Genomic DNA, 22,207 nt, shown 5'->3' on the forward strand with positions numbered 1-22,207 from the left:
CGCCATATAAATCCTGTATAATAATAATCTTTTTTTAATCCATAATTTTTTTTTATTTTATCAAAAGAGAACATAACAATTAAGATTGTTGCAAATAATATCTTATTACCTCCTCTGCGGCAAGTTCCCACAATGTCTCCTCTCTACTTCCTCACAACTCACCTCTCACCTGGAACTTCCTGTCTTCCATAGAGACTTCCTGTCTGTATGTGACATCACTTCCTGTCTTCCATAGAGACTTGCCTGGGTAGAAGTGAGATCACCACCTTGTAGAGCTCAGAGGATTTGCAGCCCGGAGACACGTCTCGTAGTGTGAACACGACCGTGTGCTGTGTGTATGTACTGTATATCCTTATACACTACATTGCCAAAATTATTGGGACGCCTGCCTTTACACGCAACATGAACTTATATGGCATGGCAGGGGAGGGCTGGTAGCCTTTGGCCTGGGGGGAAAGTCCAGTCAAGTGGCCCATCGAACCACAGGCCAGCTCCCAGTAGGACCCAAAGGCCATGGCCAGAAAGACCCACAGGCCATGGCCAGCACAGGACCTGACAGCCAGTGTTGAGGGCTATTTACTATTTTCAGGTTACTGGGTCCGCAAGGTAAATGGGGTATATGGGGGGGTTGGGGTGACAACTCAGCCTTCAGGGGGGGGGGGGTGATGACAACTTTAAGTTGAAGCCAGGGCCCAGCCTGGACCAGTCACGCCCCGGTCTCTGCCTGCCTCCAGACCAAGGACTCCGGGACTTGTAGTGGAAAAGTAAGCTGCTCTCCGTCAGTTATTTCTTCTTTCTGTGACTGTCTCAATAAAAACTTCAAGTTGCAGCCATCCAGCGCCCAGCCTGAGCCAGTCACAGACATCCCAACCTGCAAAAACTAATTTCAGGGAGGTGATGCTTCGTGCCGCAGCCTGAGTGAGGTCAGGCACTGATGTTGGACAAGAAGGCCTGGCTCGCAGTCTCCGCTCAAATTCATTCCAAAGGTGTTCTATCAGGATGAGGTCAGGACTCTGTGTAGGCCAGTCAAGTTCCTCCACCCAAAACTCACTCATCCATGTCTTTATGGACCTTGCTTTGTGCACTAGTGGGCAGTCATATTGGAACAGGAAGGGGCCGTCCCCAAACTGTTCTCACAAAGTTGGGAGAATGAAATTGTCCAAAATGTCTTGGCATACTGACGCCTTAATAGTTCCCTTCACTGGAACTAAGGGGCCAAGCCCAACCCCTGAAAAATAACCCCCACACCACAATCCCCCCTCCACCAAATGATTTGGAGGGGTGACCAAATACTTTTGGCAATATAGTGTAGCTGAGCGAGTTTGGGGTGGAGGAACGTGACCGCCCTGACCTCAAACCAACAGAACACCTTTAAGATGAATTAGAGCGGAGACTGCGAGCCAGGTCTTCTCCTGCAACATCAGTGCCTGACCTCACTAAGGCTCTTCTGGAAGAATGGTCAAACATTCCCATAGACACCCTCCTAAACCTTGTGGACGGCCTTCCCAGAAGGTTTGAAGCTGTTATAGCTGCAAAGGGTGGGCCAACTCAATATTGAACCCTACGGACAACAAAAAGGTGCCTGTGGAGATATTTTGTTATGTTTGAGGCAGCACAGTTCCTTTCACCGCATGGCGCTGTCCGGCAACCATTTTGGATGTGGGAAGAGCAGGTTCCCCTTGTGAGGTTCAGCGGCCATTTTCTGTAGGTTTTCCCTATTCAGATAATTGGCAGCCATTTTCTTGAAGTCTGAGCGCTTTCTTTCACCGCAGCTCTCTAGTGACAGCATGCCATGTGATATTACATGCTGCTTCCTGTGTATACAGGACGCTGGGCAGATATTCCCTGAGCGCTGATGCAAGCTCTGCAAATCGTTTCACCGCTCTTTGCTGCTGCTGCCGACACAGCTTCTTCACTCTGCACTTGGGTAACCTCCTGGGGACTACAGGCACGGCTAGTAACCGACACAGAATGCCTCAGGGTGGTGAGTCTGGCGCTAGGAGCCCCCCCAGCCAAAGCCCCCTTTCAGGTGGCAGACAGGGTTGGGTCAGCATGGCTTCAGAAACTGGTGTTTCTTCCCCCGAAATCCAGGCTATTGCAACTGGGTCACCTGCGGGTGGCGCTGTGCCCATGGACACCCTGACGGCGGTTCCTTAACTCATTTGTTGCTAAAATAGAGGTGTGCGTGGAAGAAAAGGTGCGCTAAAAAGGCCCCTCCCCCGTCCTCTGGGGAGAGCTCTGATGCAGACTCAGGCCCTGCTGCGGCTGGTGACCTCTGCTCTGACCTGGACCGGTTGGACAGTGAGGATGATTCCCGTCCGGGTCCGGGTGCGACAAAGTGCTGGTTGGAGCACTTATCACAGCTGTGCGTGATACCCTGAAGATCCAGGAGCCAGCGGATCCCTTTGCTGACGTACTGGTCCACTTTGGGTCCCGCAAGCCAGCACGTTCACCTAAGGTGTTCCCGTATTTGACAAGTTCATCTACAGGGAATGGGGTTGGCCGCAAAGGACCTTTTCTGTCCCCAAAAACATGGCGGTGCGTTACTCCTTTGAGGAAAGCCTTCTCAAAAAGTGGTCGGCTCCTCGGGTCGTGGACCCCCCAGTATCCAGGTTAAATAAAGTAACCACGATCCCGGTTGAGGGGACTCCTGCATTCAAGGATCCCACGGACAGGAAGGCCAAGGCGGTGGCTCATTCCTTGTTTACGGTTGTGGGGTCAGCCGTGCGACCTGTACCGGCATCCGCACCGGTGTCGCAGACACTGACTGAGTGGGCAAAACTTTTGCACCGCGAATTGGGAGAGCAACAGGCCTCCCCTGTCTGCGTGGAACTAGCAGACCAACTAGTGCAAGGCCTTAAGTACGTCTGTGACGCAGCCCTGGATACTCTTCCTCTGTTATCTAGGGCTTCAGTGTCAGCTGTGGTGCTGAGGCGCCTGATTAGGCGGTCTGCTGACCAGGCATCTAAGAAAGCCCTGACGGATCTTCCCTTCCTTGGCGACCATCTCTTTGGAGCCTCATTGGATGACATTATAAAAAATGCCACTGGTGGTAAGAGTACCCTACTCCCTCAAGCCAGGAAGCCTAAGGAGCCACGCCGTAGGCAAGGGCCCTCTTTTTCCGCTCACAAACGGCTTTTTCGTCCGACCGGGGCTTCGGCGAAGCGCCCCCAGCCCGAAAGGACGGCCATGGATGGACAAAAGTTGCCCTGGCATTGCACGCCTTGCAAGCCTGCAACAAAAAGTGCTAGAGCATGAAGGTTTTCCCCCACCCATGTCATGGGTGGGGGGGTCGCCTTCAGGAGTTTGCAGCCCGGTGGTCCTCCCGCTTATCCGACTAATGGGTCTGCGATCTGATTTCCACAGGCTACAAGATAGTTTCTCTCTTGGCCGCCAAACAGATAATTCCCCTCCAGCATACCCGTGCCCCCGGTTTGCCGGGAGGCCCTGTTGGGGGCGGTAAGGGACTTGCTGAGTCAAGGGGTGGTTGTACCAGTTCCGGAATCGGAAGGCTTCCAGGGATTCTACTCAAATCTGTTTGCTGTTCCCAAGAAGGAAGGGGTACATCCAATATTGGACCTAAAAGCTCTCAATCACTTTGTAAAAGTGCAGAGGTTCAGGATGCAATCAGTTCGCTCAGTAGTCGCTGCGCTTCATCAAGGGGACTCCCTGGCGTCCTTGGACATCCAGGATGCGTACCTGCACATACCCATATGTCTGCGGCATCAAAAGTTTCTGCGATTTGCAGTTGGGGAAGCCCACTATCAGTTTGTGGCTCTACCATTTGGCCTGGCATCAGCCCCCCGAGTCTTTACCAAGGTATTGGCTTCAGTTTTGGCGTTGCTGCGACAACGCGGGATCGCAATCGTGGGATATCTAGACGATCTCCTCCTGAGAGCATCTTCCGCCTCAGAGTTGGAGGAGGATGTTGCGATCTCCATGCAGGCTTTGCAAGAATTTGGGTGGCTGTTGAACCTAAAGAAGTCGGTGGTTGTACCCACCCAGCGTCTGAAGTACCTAGGTTTGTTGCTGGACTCCAAGGAAGCGAGAGTCTTTCTCCCTTCAGACAAGGTGCAGACCCTCAGAGCCGCGATGAAACGACTGTGGAATCGCGAGCGGTCGGCACTTCGCTTTTGCATGCGAGTACTGGGACTCATGGTGGCAGCCTTCGAGGCCGTGCCGTATGCCCAGTTCCACACCAGGGTCTTGCAGAAAGAGATTTTGCAGAAATGGGACAAATCTCCGTTGTCCCTGGATCGCTCGATCCAAGTGAGCCAGTCCGTCAGAGACTCCCTGCTATGGTGGCTGAGATCCCCGGTGATTCGTTAAGGAAAGTCGTTCCTACCTCTCCAATGGACGGTGATTACAACGGACGCCAGCCTATCCGGAGTGATGGGGATTCAGCCGGCTCAGGGCCTCTGGTCGACGGAAGAATCCAAGTTGCCGATCAATCTGCTTGAATTGAGAGCGATCAGGCTGTGCCTCCACACATGGTCGTTGAGTCTTCAAGGGCGTCCGATCAGGGTACAGTCGAACAATGCCACGGCTGTGCCGTACATAAATCACCAAGGGGGAACAAGGAGCTCAGGCGCTGCTCAGGAGGTCGCTCACATACTTCGGGGGGGCAGAGCGACACGTACCGGCCCCGTCTGCCATTTACATCCCGGGGGTGGAAAATTGGCAGGCTGACCATCTGAGTCGACAGATGCTGGACCCAGGAGAATGGGCATTGCATCCGGAGACATTCAGGCTGCTGTGCCTGAAGTGGGGCATGCCAGATGTGGATCTATTGGCCTCCCGTCTCAATCGGAAGGTGCCAAGATTCATGTCCAGGATAAGAGATCCTTGGGAAGATGCGTCAGACGCACTGGTGGCTCCGTGGGATCAGTACCAGCTGGTCTATGCCTTTCCTCCACTGAAACTGTTGCCACGTCTGCTTTGCAGAGTGGAAGCCGAGGGGATTCCAGTAATTCTGGTTGCCCCAGCGGCCCTAGTACGCAGACCTGGTGCGTCTGGTGGCAGATGCTCCCTGGCGACTGCTGCTACGAGAGGACCTCCTATCTCAAGGTCAAATCTTTCACCCTGCTTTACCATCGCTGGCTTTAACGGCATGGCTATTGAGAGGCAGGTGCTGAGGAACCGGGGTCTGTCGGACTCAGTGATTCCAACTATGTTGAGGGCGCGAAAATCTTCCTTAGAGAAGATATACCATCGTACCTGGAAGGCCTACATCTCCATGTGTGAGGAGAAAGGGTGGCATCCGCGCTCCTTTTCTATATCCAGGATCCTGCTGTTTCTTCAGCAAGGAGTAGACCAGAAGTTGTCCTTAAGCACCATTAAGGGGCAAATTTCAGCCTTAGCTGTCTTTTTTCAGCGATCCCTGACGTCTCACTCATTAGTGAGTACCTTCGTTCAGGGGGTACGACATGTAGTCCCTCCGGTGCATCCGCCGTTACCCCCATGGGATTTGAACCTGGTGTTGTCGGAACTTCAAAAGCCGCCGTTTTGAAAACATCAGGGAGATTCCCCTGTTGACTCTCTCCCAGAAAGTGGTCTTTCTAGTGGCCATCACGTCGGCCAGGAGGGTTTCGGAATTGGCGGCCTTGTCATGCAAGTCGCCTTATCTGGTCATCCACAGGGATAAGGTGGTGTTGCGTCCTCAACCGTCCTTTCTACCGAAGGTGGTTTCGGCTTTTCATATCAATGAGGACATTGTATTACCATCGTTGTGTCCTAAGCCGAAGCCCCCCCAAAGAGGTGGCCCTTCACGCCCCCGATGTGGTTAGGGCTCTGAAGGTGTACTTGTCTGCCACGGCTCCCTTTCGGAAGTCAGACTCACTGTTTGTTTCGGTGGCTGGTCCAAGGAAGGGCACGGCGGTCTCGTCGGCCACCATTTCCAGGTGGTTCAGATTGTAGTCCAAGCCTACGCTTTGAAGAGGCAGGTGCCCCCCCTTTCTGGTCACGGCCCACTCCACAAGAGCAAACGGAATGTCTTGGGCCTTTCTGACACCAAGCGTCTGTCGCTCAGGTGTGTAAGGCGGCGAGCTGGTCGTCTGTCCATACGTTTACCAAGTTCTACAACGTAGACGTCGGTGCATCGGCTGATGCCTGTTTTGGCCGCTAAGTTTTGCAGGTCGGCCGTGTAGATGCAATTGGATATTCAGGCTTCGTTTTTCCTGGTTCTTCGGTAAAAACTCAGTACTGTTATGTTTATGCACGGCAATGTTGCGGTCTTGAGGATCACTCCAGTTGAGGATACCCGGTTATATGGCGGTGTTTTTCCGTACACTGCTGTTTTTTTTGTGGGTTTAGTCTCACTAGTTCGCACTTGCCATGGTGGATGAAGTTTTTATGCTGTTATATCCCACCCTTCGTTTTGTCACTGCTTGGGGACGTCCCATTTAGTTACAGAGAGGAGCTGTGCCGGTCGGTGAATATAAGAGAAAATATAAATTTTTGTACTCACCGTAAAATCCTTTTCTCTGTAATTCACCGACCGATAATTTACAATGTTGCCTAGTTTCTCCTAGTGGCAGGCTAACAAACCCATTTAGTTACAGAGAGGAGCTGTGTCGGTCGGTGAATTACAGAGAAAAGGATTTTACGGCGAGTACAAAAAATCCTATTTCTTTTACTATTTTGGGCCAGTTCTCCTTTAATAATGAAAAAATAAAAATCAGGAGACATCAATCACCATTTACCACCAAATGAAAGCCCGATTTGTCCTGAAACAATATATATATATTTTATATTATTTTATATATATATATATATATATATATATATATATATATATATATATAATCCACCTGGAGGCACAAAGTAGTTGTGATGATATGAACGGATTTACTAACGCATGTCAAAGTTGCAAAATTGTGCTTAGGCATGAACATTTGTTTTACCCTTAGGTGTGAAGGAGATAACAAAGCGATTTCCTATGACTGTCAGCCCCATCTAGTGGCCATAATGAGGTATCTCTCCTGAACTACCTAAAATTCCACATTATGGCCACTAGATGGAGCCAATGATCATAGGAAATCACTTTATGAAATAAAATACGACCAGAATTTGTCATAGTACAGCGAATGCTCGTCACACTTGGTCAACAATTTTTTTTTTTAAACTAGACCTGTAAATGTTTATTACATATAGATAGTCTGGCTTACAAAAGACACAAGTCCATCTAGTTCAATCAATAGAAAAAAAAAAAAGTTTACACCACAAAATGTACCAATGAGAGGTAAAGACTCCATTTTTATTTTTCTCCTGCTATCAATGGCCGACACGGTACAACACTTCATCCATGTCTTTGGTGATCTCTGATCTCCTTATCAACTGTTTCTTCCATGATGAAGATCAGCCATGGAGTATATCTGAGGTGTATATCAGGGTGTGCTTCTTCCCCACATGTCCAGCAACATTCATATACAAGACATTTCCCGCACTCACTAATACACCTCGAGGGTTGTGTGGGACCCCCTGATGTACAGGAAGACAGGACTTCAGTGAGGAACATTTCCCTCACTCAGGACAGGAATACGGCTTCTCCCCGTGTGCAACTTCTGATGTCTGAGAAGATTTGACTTTGCTGAAAAACATTTCCCGCACTCAGGACAGGAATACGGCTTCTCACCCGTGTGTGACATCTGATGTTTATCAAGATGCCACTTATCTGAAAAACATTTCCCGCACTCAGGACAGGAATACGGCTTCTCACCCGTGTGCGACAACTGATGTCTATCAAGATGCCATGCACCTGAAAAACATTTCCCGCACTCAGAACATGAATACGGCTTCTCATACATGTGAGACCTCTGATGTCTGACAAGTTCTGATTTCACTACAAAACATTTCCCGCACTCAGGGCAAGAATATGGCTTCTCACCCGTGTGCGACCTCTGATGTCTGAGAAGATTTGACTTATCTGAAAAACATTTCCCACACTCAGGACAGGAATACGGCTTCTCACCCGTGTGTGATCTCCGATGTGTGTCAAGATTCAACTTAACTGAAAAACATTTCCCGCACTCAGAACATGAATACGGCTTCTCACCTGTGTGAAACTTCTGATGTCTGAGAAGATTTGACTTTGCTGAAAAACATTTCCCGCACTCAGGACAGGAATACAGCTTCTCACCCGTGTGCATCCTCTGATGTTTATGAAGATGCCACTTATCGGAAAAACATTTCCCGCACTCAGGACAGGAATACAGCTTCTCACCTGTGTGCGACAACTGATGTCTATCAAGATGCCATGCACCTGAAAAACATTTCCCGCACTCAGAACATGAATACGGCTTCTCATACATGTGAGACCTCTGATGTCTGACAAGTTCTGATTTCACTACAAAACATTTCCCGCACTCAGGACAAGAATATGGCTTCTCATCTGTGTGCGACCTCTGATGTCTGAGAAGATTTGACCTATCTGAAAAGCATTTCCCGCACTCAGGACAGGAATACGGCTTCTCACCCGTGTGTGATCTCCGATGTGTGTCAAGAATCAACTTAACTGAAAAACATTTCCCGCACTCAGAACATGAATACGGCTTTTCACCTGTGTGAAATTTCTGATGTCTGAGAAGATTTGATTTTGCTGAAAAACATTTCCCACACTCAGGACAGGAATGTAGCTTCTCCCCCGTGTGCATCCTCTGATGTTTATCAAGATGCCACTTATCTGAAAAACATTTCCCGCACTCAGGACAGGAATATGGCTTCTCACCTGTGTGCGACCTCTGATGTCTATCAAGATTTGACTTCCTTATAAAACATTTCCCACACTTAGAACAGAAATGTGGCTTCTCACCTGTATGACATTTTTTATGCATATTAAGACCAGACTTAGAATTGAAATGTTTCCTGCACACAGTACAAGGAAACCTCTTATCTGTTGGAAAGACGGCACCGTCCCGCACAGTCTGAGGTTCCTCGGGATAAGAGGAATACGATGGTCCGGCACCGTCCCGCACAGTCTGAGGTTCCTCAGGACAAGAGGAATAAGATGGTCCGGCACCGTCCCGCACAGTCTGAGGTTCCTCAGGATAAGAGGAATACGATGGTCCGGCACCGTCCCGCACAGTCTGAGGTTCCTCGGGATAAGAGGAATACGATGGTCCGGCACCGTCCCTCACAGTCTGAGGTTCCTCAGGATAAGAGGAATACGATGGTCCGGCACCGTCCCGCACAGTCTGAGGTTCCTCAGGATAAGAGGAATGCGATGGTCCGGCACCGTCCCGCACAGTCTGAGGTTCCTCAGGATAAGAGGAATACGATGGTCCGGCACCGTCCCGCACAGTCTGAGGTTCCTCGGGATAAGAGGAATACGATGGTCCGGCACCGTCCCGCACAGTCTGAGGTTCCTCAGGATAAGAGGAATACGATGGTCCGGCACCGTCCCGCACAGTCTGAGGTTCCTCAGGATAAGAGGAATACGATGGTCCGGCACCGTCCCGCACAGTCTGAGGATCCTCAGGATAAGAGCAATACGATGGTCCGGCACCGTCCCGCACAGTCTGAGGTTCCTCAGGATAAGAGGAATACGATGGTCCATCTACACTGTGTGGTGCCGGATGGACATTTGAGGTAGTCGGGTTTTCTCCTGGACTATACTGTGTGATGTCCTCATCTTCTACTTTACAGTCTGGAGACAAAGTGAGACAAAGTGAGACAATCCTCTGAGGTTTTCCTCATCTCCCGTCCATCTACTAAAATAGAAATACAAAGATTATTACTAGACATCAGCTGATTGGTTCAGAGCAAGTGACCCCAGAAGAACTGCAAAGATAGAGATCCTGCTATACCCTGGCATGGGGCAGAAGACCCAAGACACATGCCACTGGTGCCTAGGTTGAGCAATGACTATAGTGAGAGTCAACATTTTGCTGATCCCCAGAATCTCCATAAATCCAGTCTAGATACATAAATTGTGTCGGCAGCACAGAGAAGGAAGATTATCGGAGAGAAATCCAGGAATACAGGACGGGGAACACAGCTCAGGAAAGTGACCAGGGGATTACAGGCTGATATCACCCAGCCACCGCCCTACTCTGGACCAATCAGTGAGCAGTATGGGTGGAGGAATGGATTTAGTGTTAATGACCCACCTGTGCTGATCTCTGTAGGAGTGTCCTCCTCTATAAATGTCCCCGTTATTCCATCCTCCTCCATAGACTGCTGATCATCCCTCACATACCTCTCTTCTTCTTCTTCTTCTGATTTCACCTCAACTTTACAATCTCCAAGGTTTCCACTCTGAATATATAATAAAATATTAATTGTAACACACAAGTTTGTATATATATATATATATATATATATATATATTGTAACTATCAATAATTGTTCCTCATCTACCTGATGATGGCGGGGGATGGTGTGACCTTCCTGTGTGGAATCCCGGGAATACAGAGGACGGGGACATCTCTCTGGTGGGTTCCCATTACTGGATCCATCTGTAGGAAACACACACACTGACTGAATACATTGTTTCTATGTGTTTATCAGATGATGGGGGATCTAGGTGGAGCCTCCGTACTGCTCTCTCCTTTACAATAAAGTCTCCTCTTACCCGGTGATGTGAGGGGCGGCTGATTGTCCATCATGACGTCCTTGTAGAGATCCTTGTGTCCTTCTAAATACTCCCACTCCTCCATGGATAATGTCCCAGAATTCCCAGCACCGCTCTCCTCTCCTGTCATCATCTTCACCATCTTTTTGGTGACTTCTAGAATCTTCTGCAAGTTGTGTCTCTCGGGTTTTAGGTTGTGAAATAGAGAGATAGTGATGGTCACCTTCTCACCAGACTTTACAGGAGGAAAACTCTGAAAGAACAAGAGTAATGTTATGAGATCCTCCCAGAATCCTCCTCACCTCTCCGGTCAGGTCGGTGTTTTATTAATAGAGATAAGAGTGATGTCATGTGACCTCCCAGAATCCTCCTCACCTCTCTGGTCAGGTCTGTGTTTTATTAATAGAGATAAGAGTGATGTCATGTGACCTCCCAGAATCCTCCTCACCTCTCCGGTCAGGTCTGTGTTTTTATTAATAGAGATAAGAGTGATGTCATGTGACCTCCCAGAATCCTCCTCACCTCTCCGGTCAGCAGGTAGATGATCTCCAGGGTGAGGTTTAGTATCTTCTCAGTCATGTGACTCCGGTCCTCCTTCATCCTCATTCGTGCCGTCATTTGATCTATACAGGTCTTCATGTTGACAGATAAGTTTGGTAAATGAAATTAAGAATTATTTGGATAGTATTGATCACACACAATATGTGAGTGGGGGGATGGGAGAAGGATGTGGATTTGAGGGGGGTAATAGGAGGGTTGTTGTACTAATAGAGCAAACTATAATTTTTAGAGAACCTTCAGGGCCGGTTCACACCAAAATAAGGTGCAGGAAAATCATATTCCATGCACATTTCCCACACCGCTGCATCCTTGCGAAATAAAATAAAATGTCAATGGCCCCCCAAACACATCTCACAAACACATGTGGTGTTGGGAGAAGTGCATTGAATGCGTTATTCCTGCACCATGTTTTGGTGTGATCCGGCCTTGAAGGTTCGGTGCGGAACACTTTCAAAGCAGAGGGTACAATATTGCACATTTTTGGGGAAAAAAAATCAAGGAGTTCTGGGTAATGGTTGCTGAAACCATTAAAATAATAACAGGAATTTCCCTAGGAGATAGACCGGCAGCCTTTTTATTATTGGACATTCCTATATTAGTGGAAAGATATAAAAACTCTTTGCTGAGATCTTCTTACAGCAGCTTGGGCGTGTATTCCTGTCCTGTGGAAGAGGGACATCCCTCCAACCAGAGCACAGTGGTTTGCTAGAATTGCAGAAATCCAACAAATGGAAAATCTTACTTTGGCAATGAAAGATCAAGATGAGAGATACCGGAAGACATGGGCCCCATATCTGGTGTATAGAGAGGGATCAGGATGACATGTAAAACTTGCTAAGTGGTCCATGTCTGAGAAAAGAATGGTTTGACATTGTCACTCACAGTCTGAAGTTCCTCCGGATAAGAGGAATACGATGGTCCGGCACCGTCCCGCACAGTCTGAGGTTCCTCAGGATAAGAGGAATATGATGGTCCGGCACCGTCCCGCACAGTCTGAGGTTCCTCGGGATAAGAGGAATACGATGGTCCGGCACCGTCCCGCACAGTCTGAGGTTCCTCAGGATAAGAGGAATACGATGGTCCGGCACCGTCCCGCACAGTCTGAGGTTCCTCAGGATAAGAGGAATACGATGGTCCATCTACACTGTGTGGTGCCGGATGGACATTTGAGGTAGTCGGGTTTTCTCCTGGACTATACTGTGTGATGTCCTCATCTTCTACTTTACAGTCTGGAGACAAAGTGAGACAATCCTCTGAGGTTTTCCTCATCTCCCGTCCATCTACTAAAATAGAAATACAAAGATTATTACTAGACATCAGCTGATTGGTTCCCCTAAACCAGGACTCCGCCCACATCAGGCAGCTTTGTCTCTGAGGATCTTACAATTCCCCCCTCAAGGTAACTAGTAAATGGATCCTCTGATCTCCTACCAGATCATTTCTTTATTCATGGACCTTAGGCCGCGTACACACGAGCGGACTGTTCGCCCAACTCCGACAAACAGTCCGCTCAAAATTTGCATGAACGGACTTGACCACACACGATGAACGAACAGTCCGCTGAAAGCGTGCGCGATGACGTGAACGGCACGTACGACGGGACTAGAAAAACGATGTCCTATACACTGCAATGCAACCTTCGGCCGTGTAAACCCTTTCTGAGTATGCGCGATACTTAGTCCGTCCAACTTGCCTACTCACGAGCGGACTGTCCACTGAAACCAAGTTTGGACGGACAAAACCAAGTTTCAGCGGACTGTCTTACGGAAATTCCGAAAAACTTTGTTCGTCAGACTGTCCGCTGAAACTGTCCGCTGAAGCCCACACACGAGCGGACTGTCCGCTGAAACACTGTTCAGCGGACTAAGTTGGGCGAACAGTCCGCCCGTGTGTACGCGGCCTTAGTCAGAGAGTGAGGAAACAACGAGAACTGTCTTCTATAGGAGTGACAGTGATGAGGGGATTATAGGACGAGTGTCCCCTCCCTCTCTATCACTCATTGCCATCTTCCCAACACAAGAAGTCCTGCACTTCCTTATTTAGTCCATGATTTAGTCATGAATAACAGCGGGGCTGAGCCCCACCAGAGGTCAGAGAGTGAGGATGGGGGGAGAACAACCAAGATGAAGACTGGACTGATCCTGAAGACCCCCATCATTGGGTTATTGACTCCTCCCCCATTATCACTTTCTGTTTACGGCTCCAAACTTGGAGGAAGTTATCACATTATTATCACCATGTAAAAGTCTGTGCTCCAATCACATCATCCGATATAAAATGTCCAGCTGGTAGGAAATGGGTGTAGAGGGAAGAGAGAAGAAGTCAGGAGTATGTAATGAACCACATATTGTATAAGATACAACAGATAGGACTATAGAGCATCAGAATTATGTAATGTACAACATAAAATATATAGTGCAGGGATCAGGAGAATGTAATGTACAATATAAATGATATAGTGAAGGGTCAGGATTCATAATATTGGTGTTCAGAAATCAGTGGAAAATTAAATGTTTACTGGAGACAAGTTGCAGAGGTCCCACAGCTGAACCCCAGAATCTCCATAAATCCAGTCTAGATCCATAAATTGTGTCGGCAGCACAGAGAAGGAAGATTATCGGAGAGAAATCCAGGAATACAGGACGGGGAACACAGCTCAGGAAAGTGACCAGGGGATTACAGGCTGATATCACCCAGCCCCCGCCCTACTCTGGACCAATCAGTGAGCAGTATGGGTGGAGGAATGGATTTAGTGTTAATGACCCACCTGTGCTGATCTCTGTAGGAGTGTCCTCCTCTATAAATGTCCCCATTATTCCATCCTCCTCCATAGACTGCTGATCATCCCTCACATACCTCTCTTCTTCTTCTTCTTCTGATTTCACCTCAAATTCTATATCGATTGGATCTCCACTCTAAACCAAGAAAATGAGAGAGAAAATCATCTGTAAAATAAGAGCTTTAATATTGTGACATCACATAAAAAGTCCACACATTGTCCCTGTAAGTGTATGTTCTAGATTCTCCGTCCCACCAACCTTGTAACAGTGGGGGATGGTGTGATCTTCCTGTGGGGAATCCCGGGAATACAGAGGACGGGGACATCTCTCTGGGGGGTTCCTGGTATTAGGTGGCTCCATCATATCCTTGTGTCCTTCTGAAAACTCCTCCATAACCCCATACTCCTCATCCTCCTCTTTAAACTCTTCTTTGACAAAAATATTATCATCCCCGAGGTTTCCAATCTGCAATATATTATAAAACATTTATTGTAACACACATGCTTGTGCATAATGTATAACTACCAGTGATTGTTCATCACCTACCTGATGATGGTGGGGGATGGTGTGATCTTCCTGTGTGGAATCCCGGGAATACAGAGGACGGGGACATCTCTCTGGTGGGTTTCTGTTATTAGGTGGCTCCATCATATCCTTGTGTCCATCTGAAAGCTCCTTTATTACACCATATTCCTTGTCCTCTTCTTTTAAAAAAAACTGTAATAATTCTCAAGGTTTCCACTCTGAATATATAATAAAACGTTTATTGTAACAAATATGATTGTGTATAAGTCATAACTATTCATAATTGTTCCTCATCTACTTGATGATGGTGGGGGATGGTGTGATCTTCCTGTGTGGAATCCCGGGAATACAGAGGACGGGGACATCTCTCTGGTGGGTTTCTGTTACTTGATTTCTCCCTCATGATGTCCTTCAGAAAGCTACTTCATCACACCATACTCCTCATCCTCCTCTTTTTACTCTTATTTAACAACAATATTGTCATCCCCGATGTTTCCACTCTGAATTTATAATAAAAAATTTGTTGTAACAAACATGTTTGTGTATAAATCCTATCGGTGATTGTTACCCATCTACCTGATCATGGTGGGGGATGGTGTGAATGAATATCTGAGACTTGGATCAATATGGAAAAAAATGTTTTCAGGACATTCTTTCTACAAATTATATTTACCCTCTTTCTTCCTATTTGAACCTTCTAAAATAAAGACATACATATTCCCATCCCCCACTACTAATAAAAGTCATATAGTCCATTAGTATAGACTGATGAGGTGAGAAGGTGATTGGTGGGAAAGGTGACACGCCTTCAAAATGAAGACAATGTTCCGGCCCCATAAATCTGCCTGGGTGGTGTAATAATTGCCCTTTGTAGGCCATGTATGGTCAGGATGGTCATTGTCTTGTCTATTTATTGTCAGTGCTGTTTGTTTAAAGGAACATATTACTAGAATTTAACTACAAAATAAAGGAAATGTTCCGGCCCGGTGAGTGGGAGAGTGTTCTGACCATGAAGGGGTTAATCTAGGTTTCCACATTATATATTTGTGTATCATCATCTGCTGGAGATAAAAGACATCACAGTGACTATGGAGGAAGAGGACGGACATGGCGGGGGGGTTACTGGGTGTAAATAGAAAATAAGATCTTATTACCTCCTTTTCTCCCATTTCCAGCAATGTCTCTTCTCAACTTCCTCCAGACTCACCTCTCACCCGGAACTTCCTGTCTGTACCTGACATCACTTCCTGTCTGGGTAGAAGTGAGATCACCACCTTGTGGCGTTCAGAGGAAATGCAGTGTCTCGAAGTATGAACACGGCCTTGTGATCTGTATGTACTGTATATCCTTATAGATGGGGTCACCTCCACTCCCACCAAGGTGGAGAGAAATATGTATATATATAAAATATTCTTAGATTGTAAGCTCTAACGAGCCGGGTCCTCCAATTCCTCCTGTATTGTAACTGTACTGTCTGCCCTCATGTTGTAAAACGATGTGTAAACTGTCTGTGCTATACAAGTCCTGTATAATAATGATAATAACCCGTGTATTCAATCTGGTTATAACAGTAGATAGGTCGGGTGCTTCTGTAGATTTCCAGAGGTTGGCTATTGTAAGTCTTGATGCTATTAAGATGTGGACCACTATAGTTCTATGTATAATGGGTTATTTTTCAAGGTCAATACCTAATAGGGCTGAGGCTGGAGTAAGCGTGGAAAGGTTTCCTGTGATGTCTGCTATAAAGGATGAAACTGAGTTACAAAAGCTTTTCCAACTCCAGAGGGTATGTATAAGATTTCCAGTTTGCTCATTACACCTCCAACAAATATCGGTTGTGGATGGGTCTTATTACCTCCTCTGCTGCCAGGCCCAACAATATCTCCACTCTACTTCCTCCCGACTTACCTCTCACCCGGAACTTTCTTTCTGTGCGGGACATCACTTCCTGTCTTCCAAAGAGACTTCCTGTCTGTATGTGACATCACTTCCTGTCTTCCACAGAGACTTCCTGTCTGGGTAGAAGTGAGAAGATCACCCACCTTGTAGAGTTCAGAGGAACTGCGCCCCGAGAAACGTCTCATAGTGCGAGCACGGCCTTGTGCTGTGTGTATGTTCTCTATAGCGTCATACACTTGTAATGATGTGATCATTTCTTTGCCCATTTGCCAAGTGTATACTCCTGTTATGCAGTGTTTGTTTGCAACTTTTCAATATGGCCGCTATGCTCTCTCTCTCTCACCAAGGATGAGGTAAGTGGGTGGAGAGGGAGACATGTGGCGGAAAGAGAACAGTGGATTGTTGCTGAGAGAGAACACGGAATGTGTAAGTGCTGCAGTTCCTCCTCTCTGAGACATACATAGAGACTGTTAATGATTTCACGTTCCTGTCCGGAAAATACCTTATGTTGGACGGTTCACTGAATGTTATTTCTTCAATACATGGACTTTCAAATACAATGCTGTGTGGATTACCGTCTATGTGGAGATACATTTCTCAGTTGGGATTTCACTTGCTATTCACAAGCCCCAAATGAGTGGAGGCACTGCGCATGTTAGAGATCCTGTCCTGATCACACAGATTATGAAGCCTCTGCTCCTAAATACTCTACAGGAGGCGCCGTCATATCTCAGGAGCCGCCGAGTGTGAAAAGAATAGCGCTACACACAACATTACCAACAGTATTGGGACGCCTGCCTTTACACGCACATGAACTTTAATGGCATCTCAGTCTTAGTCCGTAGCAGGGGAGGGCTGGTAGCCGTAGGCCTGGGGGCAAGTCCAGTCAAGTGTCCCATTGAATCAGCGACCCACAGGCCAGCGACTAGCAGGACCCACATGCCAGCTCCCTGCAGGACCCATAGGCCATGGCCAGCTCCCAGCAGGACCCACAAGCCATGACCAGCAGGACCCAAAGGCCATGGCCAGCAGGACCAACAGGCCATGGAGAGCTCCCAGCAGAACCCACAGGCTATAGCCAGCAGGACCAATAGGCCATGGCCAGTTCCCAGCAGGACTTACAGGCCATGGCAAGCACAGGACATGACAGCCAGACAGTGTTGAGGGCTATTTCCTATTTTGAGGTTACTGGGTGGGCAGGCCACTGGGGCAGGGAAAATGGGGTGCATGGGGGGGTCAGGGTCTCTCACCTCAACGATGCAGCAACTCAGCCTCCTGGGGGGGTGATGACAACTTCAAGTTGCAGCCAGCGCCCAGCCTGGGCCAGTCACGCCCTGTCTCCAGTCCAAGGACTCCGGGACTTGTAGTGGAAAAGTAAGCTGCTCTCAGACAGTTATTTCTTCTTCTCTCTGTGACTGTCTCTCTAAAAACTTCAAGTTGCCGCCATCCAGCGCCCAGCCTGAGCCAGTCACAGACATCCCAACCTTCAAAAACGAATTTCAGGGAGGTGATGCTTCGTGCCGCCGCCTTACCTGTGCCAATTAAACACAGCCTATCAGTGCCAACTAAATGCAGCCTATCGGTGTCCATCAGTGCCACCTTATCAGTGTCCACCAGCGCAGCCTCAGTGTCCACCATAGGAGCGCTCCGTCCCACCCCCATGCCTGGCCACAGGCAGAAGACAGAGCAGCCCGAGCGGATGTACTCCATTTGTCTGCTCTGTCTTCTGGCCCAGCCGGGAGATCGTCCAATGCTCAGGGGTGTCCGGGAGCCCGCAGCCAAATGCGGGAGACTTGGGATGTCTGTAGTCACGTGATGTGCGTGACCTGCCACATGCCCCGCCTCTGAAGAGGAAAAAAGCTTTTTTTTTTTTTTTTACAATTTTGGGGCCAGTTGTTCTTTGATAATAAAACAAATTAATCAGGAGACATCAATCACCATTTACCACCAAATGAAAGCCAAATTTGTCCTGAAACAAACGCGGTATAATCCACCTGGAGGCACAAAGTAGTTGTGATGATATGTACAGTTTTACTAACACGTCAAAGTTGCATAATTGTGCTTAGGCATTAAAATTTGTTTTACCCTTAGGTGTGAACAATATAACAAAGTGATTTCCTATGACTGTCAGCCCCATCTAGTGGCCATAATGAGGTATCTCTCCTGAACTACCTAAACTTACACATTATGGCCACTAGACGGAGCCAATGATCATAGAAAATCACTTTATGAAATAAAATACGACCAGAATTTGTCATAGTACAGTGAATGATCGTCACACTTGGTCAACAATTTTTTTTAATTAGACCTGTAAATGTTTATTACATATAGATAGTCTGGTTTATAAAATACACAAGTCCATCTAGTTCAATCAATAGAAAAAAAAAGTTTACACCACAAAATGTACCAATGAGAGGTAAGGACTCCATTTTTATTTTTCTCCTGCTATCAATGGCAGGCACGGTAGAACACTTCATCCATGTCTTTGGTGATCTCTGATCAAATTTATACTTAGAAGCAATTAAAAAAAAAAATTTACACCACAAAATGTATTCAGCCAATGAAACGTAATGACTGCATTTTTATTTAAAAAGGCCTAGAAGACCACCTTTTAAGTGGTGGGGTTAACGCGTTTCGTCCTGAAAGACGACTTGAGAAAACAGACCTCTTGCAAGAGTTTACACCACAAAATGTACTCAGCCAATGAGAGGTAATGACTCCATTTTTATTTTTCTCCTGCTATCAATGGCCGACACGGTACAACACTTCATCCATGTCTTTGGTGATCTCTGATCTCCTTATCAACTGTTTCTTGCATGATGAAGATCAGCCATGGAGTATATCTGAGGTGTATATCAGGGGGTGCTTCTTCCCCACATGTCCAGCAACATTCATATAGAAGACATTTCCCGCACTTAAGGCACTAATACACCTCAAGGGTTGTGTGGGACCCCTGATGTACAGGAAGACAGTTTCTCCCCCGTGTGAGATCTCTGATGTGAGTTAAGACTAGACTTAAATGAAAAACATTTACCACAGTCAGGACAGGAATATGGCTTCTCTCCCGTGTGCAATCTCTGATGTCTGTCAAGATTCGACTTAACTGAAAAACATTTCCCGCACTCGGGACATGAATACGGCTTCTCACCCGTGTGCAATCTCTGATGTGTGTCAAGATGCGACTTGACTAAAAAACATTTCCCACACTCGGGACAGGAATACGGCTTCTCACCCGTGTGTGATTTCTGATGATAGGAAAGATTGGACTTATGTGAAAAACATTTCCCGCACTCAGGACAGGAATACAGCTTCTCACCCGTGTGCAACCTCTGATGTCTATCAAGATGCCACTTATCTGAAAAACATTTCCTGCACTCAGGACAGGAATATGGCTTCTCACCCGTGTGCAACATCTGATGTCTGAGAAGAAGTGACTTCCTTAAAAAACATTTCCCGCACTCAGAACAGGAATGTGGCTTCTCACCTGTATGGAATTTTTTATGCATATTAAGACCTGACTTAGAATTGAAACGCGTCCCGCACTCAGTACAGGAAAACCTCTTTTCTGTTGGAAGGATGCCACTGTCTCTCATAGTCTGAGGTTCCTCAGGATAAGAGGAATACGATGGTCCGGCACCCTCCCGCACAGTCTGAGGTTCCTCGGGATAAGAGGAATACGATGGTCCGGCACCGTCCCGCACAGTCTGAGGTTCCTCAGGATAAGAGGAATATGATGGTCCGGCACCGTCCCGCACAGTCTGAGGTTCCTCGGGATAAGAGGAATACGATGGTCCGGCACCGTCCCGCACAGTCTGAGGTTCCTCAGGATAAGAGGAATACGATGGTCCGGCACCGTCCCGCACAGTCTGAGGTTCCTCGGGATAAGAGGAATACGATGGTCCGGCACCGCCCCGCACAGTCTGAGGTTCCTCAGGATAAGAGGAATACGATGGTCCGGCACCGTCCCGCACAGTCTGAGGTTCCTCAGGATAAGAGGAATACGATGGTCCGGCACCGTCCCGCACAGTCTGAGGTTCCTCAGGATAAGAGGAATACGATGGTCCGGCACCATCCCGCACAGTCTGAGGTTCCTCAGGATAAGAGGAATACGATGGTCCATCTACACTGTGTGGTGCCGGATGGACATTTGAGGTAGTCGGGTTTTCTCCTGGACTATACTGTGTGATGTCCTCATCTTCTACTTTACAGTCTGGAGACAAAGTGAGACAATCCTCTGAGGTTTTCCTCATCTCCCGTCCATCTACTAAAATAGAAATACAAAGATTATTACTAGACATGAGCTGATTGGTTCCCCGAAACCAGGACTCCGCCCACATCAGGCAGCTTTGTCTCTGAGGATCTTACAATTCCCCCCTCAAAGTAACTAGTAAATGGGTCTTCTGATCTCCTACCAGATAATTTCTTTTTTCATGGACCTTAGTCAGAGAGGGAGGAAACAACGAGAACTTTCTTTTATAGGAGTGACAGTAATGAGGGGATTATATGATGAGTGTCTGGAGTATGGGTCAGGAGTATGTAATGTACAACATAGAGTATATAATGCAGGGGTCAGCACTATATAATGTACAATATAGAGTATATAACGTACAACATAAAGTATATAGTGCAGGGGTCAGGAGTATGTAATGTACAACATAGAGTATATAATACAAGGGTCAAGCTTAAATGTTTACTGCAGACAAGTTGCAGAGGTCCCACACCGCTCCTCCCATCTCCTGAGACTGCACTCAGTGACTTGGGTCTGAGACTATACAGACATATCCCCCCACCCGGGAACAGCAAGGAAAGAAAACAGAGCAAGTGACCCTGAAAAATTGAAATGATAGAGATCCTGCTATACCCTGGCATGGGGCAGAAGACCCAAGACACATGCCACTGGTGCCTAGGTTGAGCAATGTCTATAGTGAGAGTCAACATTTTGCTGCCAGCTGATCCCCAGGATCTCCATAAATCCAGTCTACATACATAAATTGTGTCTGCAGCACAGAGAAGGAAGATTATCCAAGAGAAATACAGGACGGGGAACACAGCTCATTACAGGCTGATATCACCCAGCCCCTGCCCTACTCTGGACCAATCAGTGAGCAGTATGGGTGGAGGAATGTATTTAGTGTTAATGACCCACCTGTGCTGATCTCTGTAGGAGTGTCCTCCTCTATAAATGTCCCCGTTATTCCATCCTCCTCCATAGACTGCTGATCATCCCTCACATACCTCTCTTCTTCTTCTTCTGATTTCACCTCAAATTCTATATCGATTGGATCTCCACTCTAAACCAAGAAAATGAGAGAGAATATCATCTGTAAAATAAGAGCTTTAATATTGTGACATCACATAAAAAAAATTGGATTTTTATAACAGCTTACCTTTTCTTGGAGTACACGGGACACAGAGCAGCCATAGTAATTACTATGTGAGTTTTAGACCACCTCCAGGTGAATGGCATAATCAAAGACAAGAAGTCCCCCTCTATATAACCCCTCCCACACCAGGATAACCTCAGTTTTTGTAGCAAAGCAATAATGTATATATCCCAATAAGAGGGGGGGGGGGACCTCTGTGTCCCGTGATGTACTCCAAGAAAAGGATTTTACAGGTAAGCTGTTATAAAAATCCTATTTTCTTTATCGTACATCACAGCACACAGTGCAGCCATAGTAATTACTATGTGGGATGTCCAAGAGCCATGCTTTCTGAGGGGAGGGAGACACAAATAAAAGCAGACCGCCATCAGACGTGAGGACCTATACTGCTGCCTGCAGTACACTGCGCCCAAAAGCGTCATCCTCTTGCCATCTTACATGCACCTGATAGATTCTAGTGAATGTATGGACTGACGACCAAGTTGCGG

At 47.2% G+C, this 22,207-nt stretch overlaps 4 protein-coding genes across 6 annotated transcripts in view; all 4 read right to left on the bottom strand.

Moving 5' to 3' along the window:
• Nucleotides 1-159, bottom strand: part of LOC143955587 (uncharacterized) — an 11,065-nt gene extending 10,906 nt beyond the window's left edge. Inside the window, exon 1 of the mRNA XM_077465670.1 lies at nt 110-159. The gene's annotated coding sequence lies outside the window, so the exon portion shown is untranslated. The remainder of the gene's footprint in view (nt 1-109) is intronic.
• LOC143955485 (uncharacterized) overlaps nt 1-22,207 on the bottom strand; it is a 337,730-nt gene that overhangs the window by 105,058 nt on the left and 210,465 nt on the right. The window lies entirely within an intron of this gene.
• Nucleotides 7,227-22,207, bottom strand: part of LOC143955380 (uncharacterized) — an 83,707-nt gene continuing 68,726 nt past the window's right edge. The window contains exons 3-4 of the mRNA XM_077465440.1: nt 19,275-20,693; nt 7,227-9,659 (exon numbers count right to left, since the gene is read on the bottom strand). Of these exons, the coding sequence (XP_077321566.1) occupies nt 7,503-9,659; nt 19,275-20,693 (3,576 nt within the window). The 3' untranslated portion in view covers nt 7,227-7,502. The remainder of the gene's footprint in view (nt 9,660-19,274; nt 20,694-22,207) is intronic.
• Nucleotides 9,765-16,446, bottom strand: LOC143955753 (uncharacterized). 3 transcript variants are annotated; one of them, XM_077465874.1, is made up of 10 exons: nt 15,591-16,446; nt 14,735-14,936; nt 14,458-14,654; nt 14,170-14,376; nt 13,899-14,046; nt 12,014-12,414; nt 11,093-11,203; nt 10,571-10,823; nt 10,357-10,454; nt 9,765-10,254 (listed from the first exon to the last, which is right to left on the bottom strand). In XM_077465874.1, the coding sequence occupies exons 3-10, from the start codon at nt 14,560-14,562 to the stop codon at nt 10,045-10,047; spliced, it is 1,533 nt and encodes a 510-aa protein (XP_077322000.1). In that variant the 5' UTR covers nt 14,563-14,654; nt 14,735-14,936; nt 15,591-16,446; the 3' UTR covers nt 9,765-10,044. The 3 variants fall into 3 exon arrangements, with proteins under 3 accessions (XP_077322000.1, XP_077322002.1, XP_077322001.1); XM_077465876.1 differs by lacking the exon at nt 14,735-14,936; XM_077465875.1 differs by lacking the exon at nt 15,591-16,446 and having other exon boundaries at nt 14,735-15,510.

Source organism: Lithobates pipiens, unplaced genomic scaffold (assembly GCF_037356315.1).
Source record: "Lithobates pipiens isolate NorthernLeopardFrog02 unplaced genomic scaffold, aLitPip1_a1.2 Scaffold_35, whole genome shotgun sequence".
Taxonomy (NCBI): Eukaryota; Metazoa; Chordata; class Amphibia; order Anura; family Ranidae; genus Lithobates; species Lithobates pipiens.

What these genes read in the sequence shown, in the direction of transcription:
- LOC143955753 (XM_077465876.1), bottom strand. Translation starts at nt 14,562, where the DNA reads ATGATGGAGCCACCTAATAACAGAAACCCACCAGAGAGATGTCCCCGT. An exon ending in TCTACCTGCTGACCGGAGAG is followed by an intron (nt 10,824 to 11,092) that starts GTGAGGAGGATT and finishes TTGTTCTTTCAG; the next exon opens with AGTTTTCCTCCTGTAAAGTC. An exon ending in CCATCCCCCGCCATCATCAG is followed by an intron (nt 10,255 to 10,356) that starts GTAGATGAGGAA and finishes TTATATATTCAG; the next exon opens with AGTGGAAACCTTGGAGATTG.